This window comes from Coregonus clupeaformis, chromosome 5 (assembly GCF_020615455.1).
Source record: "Coregonus clupeaformis isolate EN_2021a chromosome 5, ASM2061545v1, whole genome shotgun sequence".
In the NCBI taxonomy this organism is placed as follows: Eukaryota; Metazoa; Chordata; class Actinopteri; order Salmoniformes; family Salmonidae; genus Coregonus; species Coregonus clupeaformis.
The window spans coordinates 38,693,453-38,708,518 of NC_059196.1; the positions used below are offsets into that span (position 1 = coordinate 38,693,453).

General features: G+C 46.3%; 1 protein-coding gene across 5 annotated transcripts in view; it reads left to right on the forward strand.

The window, feature by feature from the left end:
* The window catches only part of LOC121566851 (rho guanine nucleotide exchange factor TIAM1), a 195,513-nt gene that overhangs the window by 166,165 nt on the left and 14,282 nt on the right, over positions 1-15,066 (forward strand). For all 5 annotated transcript variants that reach the window (XM_045214379.1, XM_045214386.1, XM_045214385.1 and 2 more), the window contains 3 exons: positions 9,490-9,678; positions 12,165-12,233; positions 12,925-13,050. In XM_045214379.1, the coding sequence (XP_045070314.1) occupies positions 9,490-9,678; positions 12,165-12,233; positions 12,925-13,050 (384 nt within the window). The remainder of the gene's footprint in view (positions 1-9,489; positions 9,679-12,164; positions 12,234-12,924; positions 13,051-15,066) is intronic.

A 15,066-nucleotide genomic window follows, 5' to 3' on the forward strand; every position in this document is an offset into this window, starting at 1 on the left:
TCTGTCGGTTTGTTGGTTCAAACCGTCAACTGTCATTTTCTTGTCGGTCAGATGCTGTATTCCACGCTGTGTGAGACTGTTGTCGCTTGCTAACTTAGAATAACTGAAGGCTACCTGGTGTTGTGAGGGTGTGTGTTTCCTGATGTTTTTAATCACTGTGATTCACACCTTCCCTGCATCCCAAATGGCACCCTATCCCCTATATATAGTGCACTATGGGCCCTGGTCTAAAGTAGTGCACTAAAAAAGGGAATAGGGAGTCGTTTGGGACGCATGCCTTCTCTTGGCTGCTAGGGTACAGGAAGCTGTGATTCAGCGCTGTCAGCTAGCAAAGCTCTCCAATCTGTCACCACAGTCCCTCAGCGCTGTCAGCTAGCAAAGCTCTCCAATCTGTCACCACAGTCCCTCAGCGCTGTCAGCTAGCAAAGCTCTCCAATCTGTCACCACAGTCCCTCAGCGCTGTCAACTAGCAAAGATCTCCAATCTGTCACCACAGTCCCTCAGCGCTGTCAGCTAGCAAAGCTCTCCAATCTGTCACCACAGTCCCTCAGCGCTGTCAGCTAGCAAAGCTCTCCAATCTGTCACCACAGTCCCTCAGCGCTGTCAACTAGCAAAGCTCTCCAATCTGTCACCACAGTCCTTCTATAAGCGTTTCTGTTATACACTTCTGTACAAGACTGTAGGTTAAGTTTCTGCAAAGCTTTTGACTGACGGTGTCGTCCAGTGATTGTGAGCTGACACCAGCCTTGGTGCTCTTCCATTGGTTCTGTGCTAGCCTATGGTGTAGGGGAGGTCAAAGAGCTCTGCTTCCAGCCTGATCCTGGATCGGTTTGTGCTGTCCTGCCAACTCCTTATCATTCATTGTCATAAGGAATTGTCAAAACTGTACAAACCAGAGCCATATATTTCTAAATACATGGCTCTGTACAAACCATAGAAATATAATGAATAGAATGTGCTTGGAACCTCTAACCCTGGTAATTTGACTGGTTAACTCATGGGTACACTTGCAATGGCTGCCTGATATTGTGATGCAATAATTTCCATGGTAATGTAGAATGTTCATTCAAATGATGTTAACTGATGTGGCTCATGCAATGGAACGTACACTATATATATAAAAGTATGTGGACACCCTTTCAAATGAGTGGATTTGGCTATTTCAGCCACACCCGTTGCTGACAGGTGTATAAAAATCGAGCACACAGCCATGCAATCTCAATAGGCAAACATTGGCAGTAGAGCTCAGTGAAGAGCTCAGTGACTTTCAACGTGGCACCGTCATAGGATGCCACCTTTCCAACAAGTCAGTTTGTCAAATTTCTGCCCTGCTAGAGCTGCCTCGGTCAGCTGTAAGTGCTGTTATTGTTAAGTGGAAACGTCTAGGAGCAACAACGGCTCAGCTGCGAAGTGGTAGGCCAATACAAGCTCACAGAACGGGACCGCAGAGTGCTGAAGCGCGTAAATAAATGTGTCTGTCACCGGTTGCAATACTCACTACCAAGTTCCAAACTGCCTCTGGAAGCAATGTCAGCACAAGAACTGTTCGTCGGGAGCTTCATCACCATGTGCAATGCCAAGCGTCGGCTGGAGTGGTGTAAAGCTCGCCGCCATTGGACTCTGGAGCAGTGGAAACACGTTCTCTGGAGTGATGAGTCTGACTGACGAATCTGAGTTTTGCGGATGCCAGGAGAACGCTACCTGCCCGAATGCATAGTGCCAACTGTAAAGTTTGGTGGTGGAGGAATAATGATCTGGGGCTGTTTTTCATGGTTCAGGCTAGGCCCCTTAGTTCCAGTGAAGTGAAATCTTAATGCAACAGCATACAATGACATTCAAGACGATTCTGTGCTTCCAACTTTGTGGCAACAGTTTGGGGAAGGACTTTTCCTGTTTCAGCATGACAATGCCCCCATGCACAAAGCGAGGTCCATACAGAAATGGTTTGTCGAGATTGATGTGGAAGAACTTGACTGGCCTGCACAGAGCCCTGACCTCAACCCCATCTAGTGGGAAGCCTTCCCAGAAGAATGGAGGCTGTTATAGCAGCAAAGAGGGGACCATCAAAGAGTCCTTTTCTATTCATTCTATTTCTATCGTACAAACAGATCTGGGATCAAGCTAGTAGTGGTGGAGGTCTTGACTAGTAGTGGTGGAGGTCTTGACTAGTAGTGGTGGAGGTCTTGACTAGTAGTGGTGGAGGTCTTGACTAGTGGAGGTGGAGGTCTTGACTAGTAGTGGTGGAGGTCTTGACTAGTGGAGGTCTTGACTAGTAGTGGTGATCTTGGCTAGTAGTGGTGGAGGTCACAGAAATATCAGCCTCTCATTCTTATCTCTCTGGTTAAGATAGGAGAGAAACACTCTGTCCTCAGTCCTTATCTGTCCTCCTCCTGGGACATAGGACATTCAAGGAAACATTGTTTTGAAATCCACATTTCAGTCCTGGTGGGAAATTCTTGAATCTGACTTCCCAGCTCAGTGGCTGCTTCTACTGTGTTGTATTATGTTGTGGGCCGTTATGGCTCGGAAAAGGCCAACTAACTTAGCTAGAAGTTCCTCACTGAGGTATCTATGTCCTTAAACAATTAAGTTGGAAGAGGAAGCATTGAATAAAGGAAATTAATACATGGGAGGACATTCATTTTAATAACCAAACTCTCCCGTAAAGGGTAGCCTAAGATGCAGTGAGGACCATATACAGTACTTGCATATATTCCCCAATGTTGCGTTGAAATTCTCCTTAATCATAAAATGTAAACTGGGTCGAATTTGAATGCCCAGGTATGTAAATCCCTTATTTTCTAGGGTGATAGTTAAAGATGGTAATGTGACTTGTTTAGAGGCACTAAGAATATTTGAATGTGGCAGACATTGCTGTAGAAACCATTGTGGCTATGCAGTTCATTAGACAGTCGTTGTTGATTTAAAGGGACCGTCAGTAATCTATAAAATGTTAGATTGTGACCTGGATCACTTGATCTCAATACTCAGCAGAAGAGGAGTAGATCAGATTAGCATGGCATCATTATATTTATTTGCATCAGAGGGCTCTTTCCTTCTCTCTCTCTCCTTCACTGTTTATTTCTCTCTCTCTCTCTCTCTCTCTCTCTCTCTCTCTCTCTCTCTCTCTCTCTCTCTCAATTCAATTTCAATTTCAATAAAATGTAAGGGCTTTAGTGGCATGGGAAACATATGTTAACATTGCCAAAGCAAGTGAAGTAGATAGTAAACAAAAGTGAAATAAACTATAGATATTAACAGTAAACATTTCTCTCTCTCTCTCCCTCTTCTTCACTGTTTATTTACATCAGAGGGTTCTTTCCCTGTCTCTCTCTTCTTCACTGGTAAATTAGGCCTTGCAATAGACTAGTGTCCTGTCCAGGGGGTGTACTTGTACATCAAGCTGCCTCACACTACAGAAACAGGGGATAGGCTCCTGCCCTCTGGGCCGTTCTGCCTCGGAAAAGGCTATTTATTAGGTTTGTTTACATCAGAGGGCCCTTTCCCTGTCTCTCTTCTTCACTGGTAAATTAGTAATGTCAGGGATGAAACCCTGATGAAGGCAGCATAGCTATGGAAACGTTGGTATCTGTTATCAGAGCCACAGTGTGTACAGCTCTTCTGTTCTTTTCTTTTCTAAATGTCTTACTCCGCCAGTCAGCACCTCGCCTACTCAGGTTTGTGTTTTTGCTTCTCCAAATGAAACATTTCATCCACATCTGAACACAAACAGACAGCACTGCTAGAGGCAGACAGACAGCACTGCTAGAGGCAGAGAGACAGCACTGCTAGAGGCAGACAGACAGCACTGCTAGAGGCAGACAGACAGCACTGCTAGAGGCAGACAGACAGCACTGCTAGAGGCAGACAGACAGCACTGCTAGAGGCAGACAGACAGCACTGCTAGAGGCAGGCAGACAGCACTGCTAGAGGCAGGCAGACAGACAGCACTGCTAGAGGCAGGCAGACAGACAGCACTGCTAGAGGCAGGCAGACAGACAGCACTGCTAGAGGCAGGCAGACAGACAGCACTGCTAGAGACAGACAGACAGACAGCACTGCTAGAGGCAGACAGACAGACAGCACTGCTAGAGGCAGACAGACAGACAGCATTGTTAGAGGCAGACAGACAGACAGCACTGCTAGAGGCAGACAGACAGACAGCACTGCTAGAGGCAGACAGACAGACAGACAGACAGCACTGCTACAGGCAGACAGACAGACAGACAGCACTGCTACAGGCAGACAGACAGACAGCACTGCTACAGGCAGACAGGCAGACAACACTGCTAGAGGCAGACAGGCAGACAACACTGCTAGAGGCAGACAGGCAGACAGCACTGCTAGAGGCAGACAGACAGACAGCACTGCTAGAGGCAGACAGACAGACAGCACTGCTAGAGGCAGACAGACAGACAGCACTTCTAGAGGCAGACAGACAGCACTTCTAGAGGCAGACAGACAGCACTGCTAGAGGCAGACAGACAGCACTGCTAGAGGCAGACAGACAGCACTGCTAGAGGCAGACAGACAGCACTGCTAGAGGCAGACAGACAGCACTGCTAGAGGCAGGCAGACAGACAGCACTGCTAGAGGCAGACAGACAGCACTGCTAGAGGCAGACAGACAGCACTGCTAGAGGCAGACATACAGCACTTCTAGAGGCAGACAGACAGCACTGCTAGAGGCAGACAGACAGCACTGCTAGAGGCAGACAGACAGCACTGCTAGAGGCAGGCAGACAGACAGCACTGCTAGAGGCAGACAGGCAGACAGCACTTCTAGAGGCAGACAGACAGCACTGCTAGAGGCAGACAGACAGCACTGCTACAGGCAGGCAGACAGCACTGCTAGAGGCAGGCAGACAGCACTGCTAGAGGCAGACAGACAGACAGCACTGCTAGAGGCAGGCAGACAGCACTGCTAGAGGCAGACAGGCAGACAGCACTTCTAGAGGCAGACAGACAGCACTGCTACAGGCAGTAGGTGGAGGAAAGGAACCACTGATAGAAGACCTGTGTTCTATTTCCGTCTGTGTGTGTAGGATGGGCAGAGTTGGTCTTTTGGATCTTTCAAGTAGCTCTTCAAGCTCTTCTCAGTGTGTTGTTGTACAATATGTCACTGCTGCAGGAAGACATAATGCTCCTCTTTCCATAACACAGACAGGTTAGAGAGGTGAGAGTTGCCACTGGGTATTATCCATCTCCTTTTCAGCATTAGAGAGGTCAGAAGTTACTATCCATCTCCTCTTCAGCTGTTCTTTATATGTTCTCTGGTAAATAGCGCTCCTGTCTACGGCCCAAATGGCACCCTATTCCATACATAGTGCACTACTTTTGACCAGGGCACTCAATAGAGCAGGGTTCTTCAATTCCGGTCCTGGAGGGCCGAAACATTTCTGTTTTTTATTTCTACCTGGTAGTTAATTGCACTCTCCTGGTGTCCCAGGTCTGAATTAGCCCCTGATTAGAAGGAGAGGATGAAAAACAGAGGTGTTTCGGCCCTCCAGGACCGGAATTGAAGAACCCTGCAATAGAGAATAGGGTGCCATTTGCGAAACAGCCATAGTGTACAACAGCTCTTCTATTATCAGTGGGTCTGGTCTTTCAGCACGCTGTGTCATGGACACATAACACCGGGTCCTTTGTGTTAGCTATGAGATGTGGTTAAGAAGTCTTTCAGCACACTGTGTCATGGACACATAACACTGGGTCCTTTGTGTTAGCTATGAGATGTTGTTAAGAAGTCTTTCAGCACACTGTGTCATGGACACATAACACTGGGTCATTTGTGTTAGCTATGAGGTGGTTAAGAAGTCTTTCAGCACACTGTGTCATGGACACATAACACTGGGTCCTTTGTGTTAGCTATGAGATGTGGTTAAGAAGTCTTTCAGCACACTGTGTCATGGACACATAACACTGGGTCCTTTGTGTTAGCTATGAGATGTGGTTAAGAAGTCTTTCAGCACACTGTGTCATGGACACATAACACTGGGTCCTTTGTGTTAGCTATGAGATGTTGTTAAGAAGTCTTTCAGCACACTGTGTCATGGACACACAACACTGGGTCCTTTGTGTTAGCTATGAGATGCGGTTAAGAAGTCTTTCAGCACACTGTGTCATGGACACACAACACCGGGTCCTTTGTGTTAGCTATGAGATGTGGTTAAGAATTACAAGTATAACGGATCATATCTCCCCTAACAGTTTAGCAGAAATAGTTTTGCTGACAGAAAGACACTTTCAATCTCTAATCCTTCTTAGATTGATTGCCTTATGGATTCAATTAGATTGGTGCTTCCTCGGGTGTGTTGTCTTGACATTTAATTTCATGCCAAATTAATCACACCACATGTCTAATTATTTAAGTCAAAGTCTGTTCCTGCAACAGCACAGTGCTTTTTCTCTCTTACACACCAGACTATAGAGCGGTTAGCTGACAACATCACCAAAACGATGCATGCATGCGGTTCAATGGGGCAGAAGGCTGTGTGTTGTGATTCTGGATGGCCAGATAGCTAGCAACAATGATAAGAAGCTGCCATGTGGAGAATCTTAGTTGGCTCATTTCAACTTGTTTGAACTGGTTCTTCATACCATGTCTTCGTTTTGAGGTGTTTGACTGATGTCACGTCTATGCTAATATGGCTAAAATTGGCTAGCTAGCTAACCAACAACTGTAACAATGTATTTGAGAGACAACAAGTGCTCATTGTGCAAATGTATTTATTGTTTTCAATAAACATAGGAGTCGAAATACACTATATATACAAAAGTATGTGGACACCTCAATCAAATTAGTGGATTTGGCTAGTTCAGCCACACCCCGTTGCTGAAGAGCTCAGTGACTTTAAATGTGGCACCGTCATAGGATGCCACCTTTCCAACAAGTCAGTTCATCAAATTTCTGCCCTGCTAGAGCTGCCCCAGTCAACTGTTAGTGCTGTTATTGTGAAGTGAAAACATCTAGGAGCAACAACGGCTCAGCTGCGAAGTGGTAGGCCAACACAAGCTCACAGAACGTGACTGCGGAGTGCTGAAGCGCATAATAATCTTCTGTCTTCGGGTTGCAACACTCACTACCCAGTTCCAAACTGCCTCTGGAAGCAACGTCAGCACAATAACTGTTAGTCGGGAGCTTCATGAAATGGGTTTCCATGGCCGATCAGCCGCACACAAGCCTAAGATCACCATGCGCAATGCCAAGCGTCGGCTGGAGTGGTGTAAAGCTTGCCCCCATTGGACTCTGGAGCAGTGTGGAAACGCGTTCTCTGGAGTGATGAACCACGCTTCACCATCTGGCAGTCCGACAGACAAATCTGGGTTTGGTGGATACCAGGAGGAGGAATAATGGTCTGGGGCAGTTTTTTTTCATGATTCGGGCTAGGCCCCTTAGGAAACGAATTAGTGCAAATAATTATTTTTTGTGCTCCCTCCTCTTCTCCATCCTGCCTCTCCTCTCCTCTATTGTCCTCTCTCTCCATCCTGCCTCTCCTCTCCTCTCCTCTACTGTCCTCTCTCTCCATCCTGCCTCTCCTCTCCGCGTAGTCACTAATTGCCAGACGGCCTCATGGATCAGTGTTAGAGGAACTGAAGGAAATTGACAGCCGTACGTACGTACCTTCCTCCTGCCTGCCTGCCTCGGAGAGACTGATCAGGGGGTAGAAACAGACAGAAGAGGGAGGGAGGGAGGGAGGGAGGGAGGGAGGGAGGGAGGGAGAGAGAGAGAGAGAGGGAGAGAGAGACTTTGTGGCAACAGTTTGGGGAAGGCCCTTTCCTCTTTCAGCATGATAATGCCCCCATGCACAAAGCGAGGTCCATACAGAAATGGTCGTGGAGATCGGTGTGGAAGAACTTGACTGGCCTGCACAGAGTCCTGACCTCAACCCCATTGAACACCTTTGGGATGAATTGGAACGCCGACTGCGAGCCAGGCCTAATCGCCCAACATCAGTGCCTGAACTCACAAATGCTCTTGTGGCTGAATGGAAGCAAGTCTCCACAGCAATGTTCCAATATCTAGTGGAAAGCCTTCCCAGAAGAGTGGAGGCTGTTATAGCAGCAAAGGGGGGACCAACTCCATATTAATGCCCATGATTTTGGAATTAGATGTTTGATGAGTAGGTGGCCACCTACTTTTGGTCATGTAGTGTATTTTAAATGGGAAATAGGATGATTGGGCAGGACATTCTTTTTTGGACAAAATTAATTATATGTACCCATTGATTATTGAAGAATATAACTTATAAATGCCTCATTAGCTTAGTTCAACTGTCGTACCCCATCAGAACCCCAAATATAAGCTTGTTTTTATATTGATTTAAGAATAGTTATCAACAATCTAAGCCAACCCTGTCTGTTTTGCCCCATAGTTGCGCATGCAATGGTTTTGTTGCTAAACAACCAAACCGTCTATTTCTGCCCTAATATTATGATAGCCCAACAATGCAGATCAACCCTGCTGGTCTCCTAGGCAACATGCAGTATGTATTGTTTTGGTTTTGATTATCTGAAAAGAGATCAATACATCAGCCATCTGTAGACCATCGGTAGACCATCGGTAGACCATCAGTAGACCATCAGTAGACCATCTGTAGACCATCAGTAGACCATCTGTAGACCATCAGTAGACCATCTGTAGACCATCAGTAGACCATCAGTAGACCATCTGTAGACCATCAGTAGACCATCTGTAGACCATCAGTAGACCATCTGTAGACCATCGGTAGACCATCTGTAGACCATCAGTAGACCATCTGTTGACCATCTGTAGACCATCTGTAGACCATCAGTAGACCATCTGTAGACCATCAGTAGACCATCTGTAGACCATCTGTAGACCATCAGTAGACCATCTGTAGACCATCTGTAGACCATCTGTAGACCATCAGTAGACCATCAGTAGACCATCAGTAGACCATCTGTAGACCATCTGTAGACCATCAGTAGACCATCTGTAGACCATCTGTAGGAGGAAAACACAAGGAGAGAGAGAGAAAGACTGAAAGAGAGGAGAGAGAGACTGTTATGACAGGCCGAAAATAGACAAATGAGTGCAAAGGATTTTTTTAGCGCTCCCTCCTCTTCTCCATCCTGCCTCTCCTCTCCTCTCCTCTACTGTCCTCTCTCTCCATCCTGCCTCTCCTCTCCGCGTAGTCACTAATTGCCAGACGGCCTCATGGATCAGTGTTAGAGGAACTGAAGGAAGTTGACAGCCGTACGTACGTACCTTCCTCCTGCCTGCCTGCCTCGGAGAGACTGATCCGGGGGGGGAGCGAGAGAGAGAGAGAGAGAGAGAGGCTGATGTAAACAGATTCCTCTGTTCTTCTGATTATACATCCGTCGCTTGCCTGCAGGACTGAGGTACAAGGAGTCTTACTCATCTGTTTTCACTTTCTCCTCTCTCTCCCCTCTCCATCTCTCTACCTCATTCTCTCTCCCTATCTCCTCTCCATCCCTCTCTCTCTCTCTCGCTCTCCCTCTGTAGAGTACGGAGCAGGTCGCAGCGTTCTGCCGCAGTCTCCATGACATGAATCCGTCTGAGTGTGCCACAAGTTCCTCGTCCCCCAGCCTGGAGTCGCCCTTTCCTCCACCCGCCACCCGACAGCTCTCCGACGCCGACAAGCTACGCAAAGTAATCTGTGAGCTGGTGGAGACGGAACGCACCTATGTCAAAGTCAGTACTACCATAGTACTACATCTCTGCTGTGGGTGTGTGTGGGGGGAGGGGAGGGGGGTGTGTGTGTGTTTGTGGGAGGGGTGTTTTAAATTTTTTAGGGGTTAGATCAGCTTTAATATTGCAGATAGATTGTAACTTCCATCAATGTAATTGTCTGCATCACTTCCAATCCCCCATATGTTTTTTTCTTCTTTTTATATACACATACATACACATATATATATATATATATGTATACACATATATATATATATATATATATATATATATATATATATATATATATATATATATATATATATATATATATATATATATCACATACACATACATATACAGATTGATCTGTGTTTATACCCCAGGAGAGCTATATGCACACAGCTGTGCCCTCGGCAGACAGACACACTGCCTAATCCAATTCTGTACAGGACAAATGTGACTGGGAAGAGTTATATCTGGGTCACAGAACACAGCAATACATATTATATAGTATAACTGGGTTATAGAATATAGCAACGCAATACATATTACGGTATTATAACTGGGTTACAAAGAAGCTCTGAGATATCAAAGCGAACCCATAATATAACCTCAGTACCTATGTAATCTGATCTAACTAGAAACAGAGATGTCACTTTAACCAACCCAGTCAGTGTGAGACCTAGGGTATGAAGGATCTATATATTTTACACGTGATTAGGAACAGTATTATTTTTATTCAACTCTTTGCATGACAGTTGGTGTAATAGTATGGCTTTAATACCTGGGTTGGGATCAGATGTTAAGCCAGGCTTTAATACCTGGGCTGGGATCAGATGTTAAGCCAGGCTTTAATACCTGGGCTGGGATCAGATGTTAAGCCAGGCTTTAATACCTGGGCTGGGATCAGATGTTAAGCCAGGCTTTAATACCTTGGCTGGGATCAGATGTTAAGCCAGGCTTTAATACCTGGGCTGGGATCAGATGTTAAGCCAGGCTTTAATACCTGGGCTGGGATCAGATGTTAAGCCAGGCTTTAATACCTGGGCTGGGATCAGATGTTAAGCCAGGCTTTAATACCTTGGCTGGGATCAGATGTTAAGCCAGGCTTTAATACCTTGGTTGGGATCAGATGTTAAGCCAGAGTGGGTTCTATTCTCCTTGTCAGTGTGTGTGTGTGTACATATCCATGAGGTTAGTGTGTGTGTGTGTGTGTGTGTGTGTGTGTACATATCCATGAGGTTAGTGTGTGTGTGTGTGTGTGTGTACATATCCATGAGGTTAGTGTGTGTGTGTGTGTGTGTGTGTGTGTGTGTACATATCCATGAGGTTAGTGTGTGTGTGTGTGTGTGTGTACATATCCATGAGGTTAGTGTGTGTGTGTGTGTGTGTGTGTGTGTGTGACATATCCATGAGGTTAGTGTGTGTGTGTGTGTGTACATATCCATGAGGTTAGTGTGTGTGTGTGTGTGTGTGTGTGTACATATCCATGAGGTTAGTGTGTGTGTGTGTGTGTGTGTACATATCCATGAGGTTAGTGTGTGTGTGTGTGTGTGTGTACATATCCATGAGGTTAGTGTGTGTGTGTGTGTGTACATATCCATGAGGTTAGTGTGTGTGTGTGTGTGTGTGTGTACATATCCATGAGGTTAGTGTGTGTGTGTGTGTGTACATATCCATGAGGTTAGTGTGTGTGTGTGTGTGTGTGTGTGTACATATCCATGAGGTTAGTGTGTGTGTGTGTGTGTGTGTACATATCCATGAGGTTAGTGTGTGTGTGTGTGTGTGTGTGTACATATCCATGAGGTTAGTGTGTGTGTGTGTGTGTGTGTACATATCCATGAGGTTAGTGTGTGTGTGTGTGTGTACATATCCATGAGGTTAGTGTGTGTGTGTGTGTGTGTACATATCCATGAGGTTAGTGTGTGTGTGTGTGTGTGTGTGTGTGTACATATCCATGAGGTTAGTGTGTGTGTGTGTGTGTGTGTGTACATATCCATGAGGTTAGTGTGTGTGTGTGTGTGTGTGTGTGTGTGTGTGTACATATCCATGAGGTTAGTGTGTGTGTGTGTGTGTACATATCCATGAGGTTAGTGTGTGTGTGTGTGTGTGTACATATCCATGAGGTTAGTGTGTGTGTGTGTGTGTACATATCCATGAGGTTAGTGTGTGTGTGTGTGTGTACATATCCATGAGGTTAGTGTGTGTGTGTGTGTGTACATATCCATGAGGTTAGTGTGTGTGTGTGTGTGTACATATCCATGAGGTTAGTGTGTGTGTACATATCCATGAGGTTAGTGTGTGTGTGTGTGTGTACATATCCATGAGGTTAGTGTGTGTGTGTGTGTGTGTGTACATATCCATGAGGTTAGTGTGTGTGTGTGTGTGTACATATCCATGAGGTTAGTGTGTGTGTGTGTGTGTGTGTACATATCCATGAGGTTAGTGTGTGTGTCTATGTCTTCAGCACCCTGATCAAGCCTGATTCACTCTTGTCTACGCAGGATCTTAATTGTCTCATTTGGAGGTATTTAACCCCACTGCAGAAGGAGACCTGCCTCACTCAGGATGAGGTATGAAACACACACACACACACACACACACACACACACACACACACACACACACACACACACACACACACACACACACACACAGGGAGCCAGGGAGAGGGAGGCATACTTGTAGCTTAAATGTATCTGGTACTAAAATGTTTCTCAAAATGGCTGTTGCGTAACCGTGTACAGAGTGTGCTGTGTGTAGGAGGAAGAGAGAGAGAGAGAGGAAGAGAGGAAGGGAGGGAGGGAGGAAGGGAGAGGGAGAGAGAGAGAGGAAGAGAGAGGAGGGAGGGAGGGAGGGAGGAAGAGAGGAAGGGAGAGGGAGAGAGAGAGAGGAAGAGAGAGGAGGGAGGAAGAGAGAGGGAGAGAGAGAGGAGGGAGGGAGGGAGGAAGAGAGAGGAGGGAGGGAGGGAGGAAGAGAGAGGAGGATGTTTAAAGAGAGAACAGAAAGAAATAGCTGTAATGCTGAGACTGTGATGTTGATGGAACACAGAGGGGTTCTATTGCTTTAATAGGATCTCCTCACTTCAACACCCTCACCGCTATGGCCCAAGCGGTACCCTATCTCCTATCTGGTGCGCTACTTTTAACCGAGGGCCATAACGCTCTGGTCAGAAATATGGCATGCCGTTTGGGATGCATCCCTCTCACTAATAGGGCTCTTGACTTGTAATATATTTTCCTCCTTGCTTTGGTTCGGCTGCAGCTGGACATTCTGATTGGGAACCTGCCTGAGATGGTGGAGTTCCAGGTGGAATTCCTGAAGACTCTAGAAGACGGGACCAGATTGGTTCCGGACCTGGAGAAGCTGGAGAGAGTGGACCAGTTTAAGGTACAAAATAACACCCTGCCTGGAACCAAATAACAGCCAGCCTCGAACGACAAAATAACAGCCAGCCTCGAACGACAAAATAACAGCCAGCCTCGAACGACAAAATAATACCCTGCCTCGAACGACAAAATAACAGCCTGCCTTAAATGAAATAAGGCTCTGCTTAGATCCAAATAACAGCATGCCTGGAACAAGTATCAACCCTACAGTACCAGTCAAAAGTTTGGACACACCTACTCATTCAAGGGTTTTTCTTTATTTTTACTATTTCCTACATTGTAGAATAATAGTGAAGACATCAAAACTATGAAATAACACATATGGAATCATGTAGTACCCAAAAAAGTGTTAAACAAATCAAAATATATTTTATATTTGAGATTCTTCAAATAGCCACCCTTTGCCTTGATGACAGCTTTGCACACTCTTGGCATTCTCTCAACCAGCTTCATGAGGTAGTCACCTGGAATGCAGATCCACAGATGATGCAATCTCTATTGCACTCCACACTGCCCTTTCCCACCTGGACAAGAGGAACACCTACGTGAGAATGCTATTCATTGACTACAGCTCAGCATTCAACACCATAGTGCCTTCTAAGCTCATCACTAAGCTAAGGATCCTGGGACTAAACACCTCCCTCTGCAACTGGATCCTGGACTTCCTGACGGGCCGCCCCCAGGTGGTAAGGGTAGGTAACAACACATCTGCCACACTGATCCTCAACACGGGGGCCCCTCAGGGGTGCGTGCTCAGTCCCCTCCTGTACTCTCTGTTCACCCATGACTGCATGGCCAGGCACGACTCCAACACCATCATTAAGTTTGCCGACGACACAACAGTGGTAGGCCTGATCACCGACAATGATGAGACAGCCTATAGGGAGGAGGTCAGAGACCTGGCCGTGTGGTGCCAGGACAACAACCTCTCCCTCAACGTGACCAAGACAAAGGAGATGATTGTGGACTACAGGAAAAAAAAAGAGGACTGAGCACGCCCCCATTCTCATCGATGGGGCTGTAGTGGAACAGGTTGAGAGCTTCAAGTTCCTTGGTGTCCACATCACCAACGAACTATCATGGTCCAAACACACCAAGACAGTCGTGAAGAGGGCACGACAAAGCCTATTCCCCCTCAGGAGACTAAAAATATTTGGCATGGGTCCTCAGATCCTCAAAAAGTTATACAGCTGCACCATCGAGAGCATCCTGACTGGTTGCATCACCGCCTGGTATGGCAACTGCTTGGCCTCCGACCGCAAGGCACTACAGAGGGTAGTGCGTACGGCCCAGTACATCACTGGGGCAAAGCTTCCTGCCATCCAGGACCTCTATACCAGGCGGTGTCAGAGGAAGGCCCTCAAAATTGTCAAAGACTCCAGCCACCCTAGTCATAGACTGTTCTCTCTGCTACCGCACGGCAAGCGGTACCGGAGTGCCAAGTCTAGGTCCAAAAGACTTCTCAACAGCTTCTACCCCCAAGCCATAAGACTCCTGAACAGCTAATCATGGCTACCCGGACTATTTGCACTGCCCCCCCCACCCCATCCTTTTTACGCTGCTGCTACTCTGTTAAGTATTTATGCATAGTCACTTTAACTCTACCCACATGTACATATTACCTCAACTACCTCAACTAGCCGGTGCCCCCGCACATTGACTCTGCAACGGTACCCCCCTGTATATATAGCCTCCCTACTGTCACTTTATTTTACTTCTGCTCTTTTTTTTCTCAACACTTTTTTTGTTGTTGTTTTATTTTTACTTTTTTTGTTTAAAATAAATGCACTGTTGGTTAAGGGCTGTAAGTAAGCATTTCACTGTAATGTCTGCACCTGTTGTATTCGGCGCATGTGACCAATAAAATTTGATTTGATTTGATTTGAAGTCGCAGTTGCAAAAACCATCAAGCGCTATGATGAAACTGACTCTCATGAGGACCACCACAGGAATGGAAGACCCAGAGATACCTCTGCTGCAGAGGATAAGTTCATTAGAGTTACCAGCCTCAGAAATT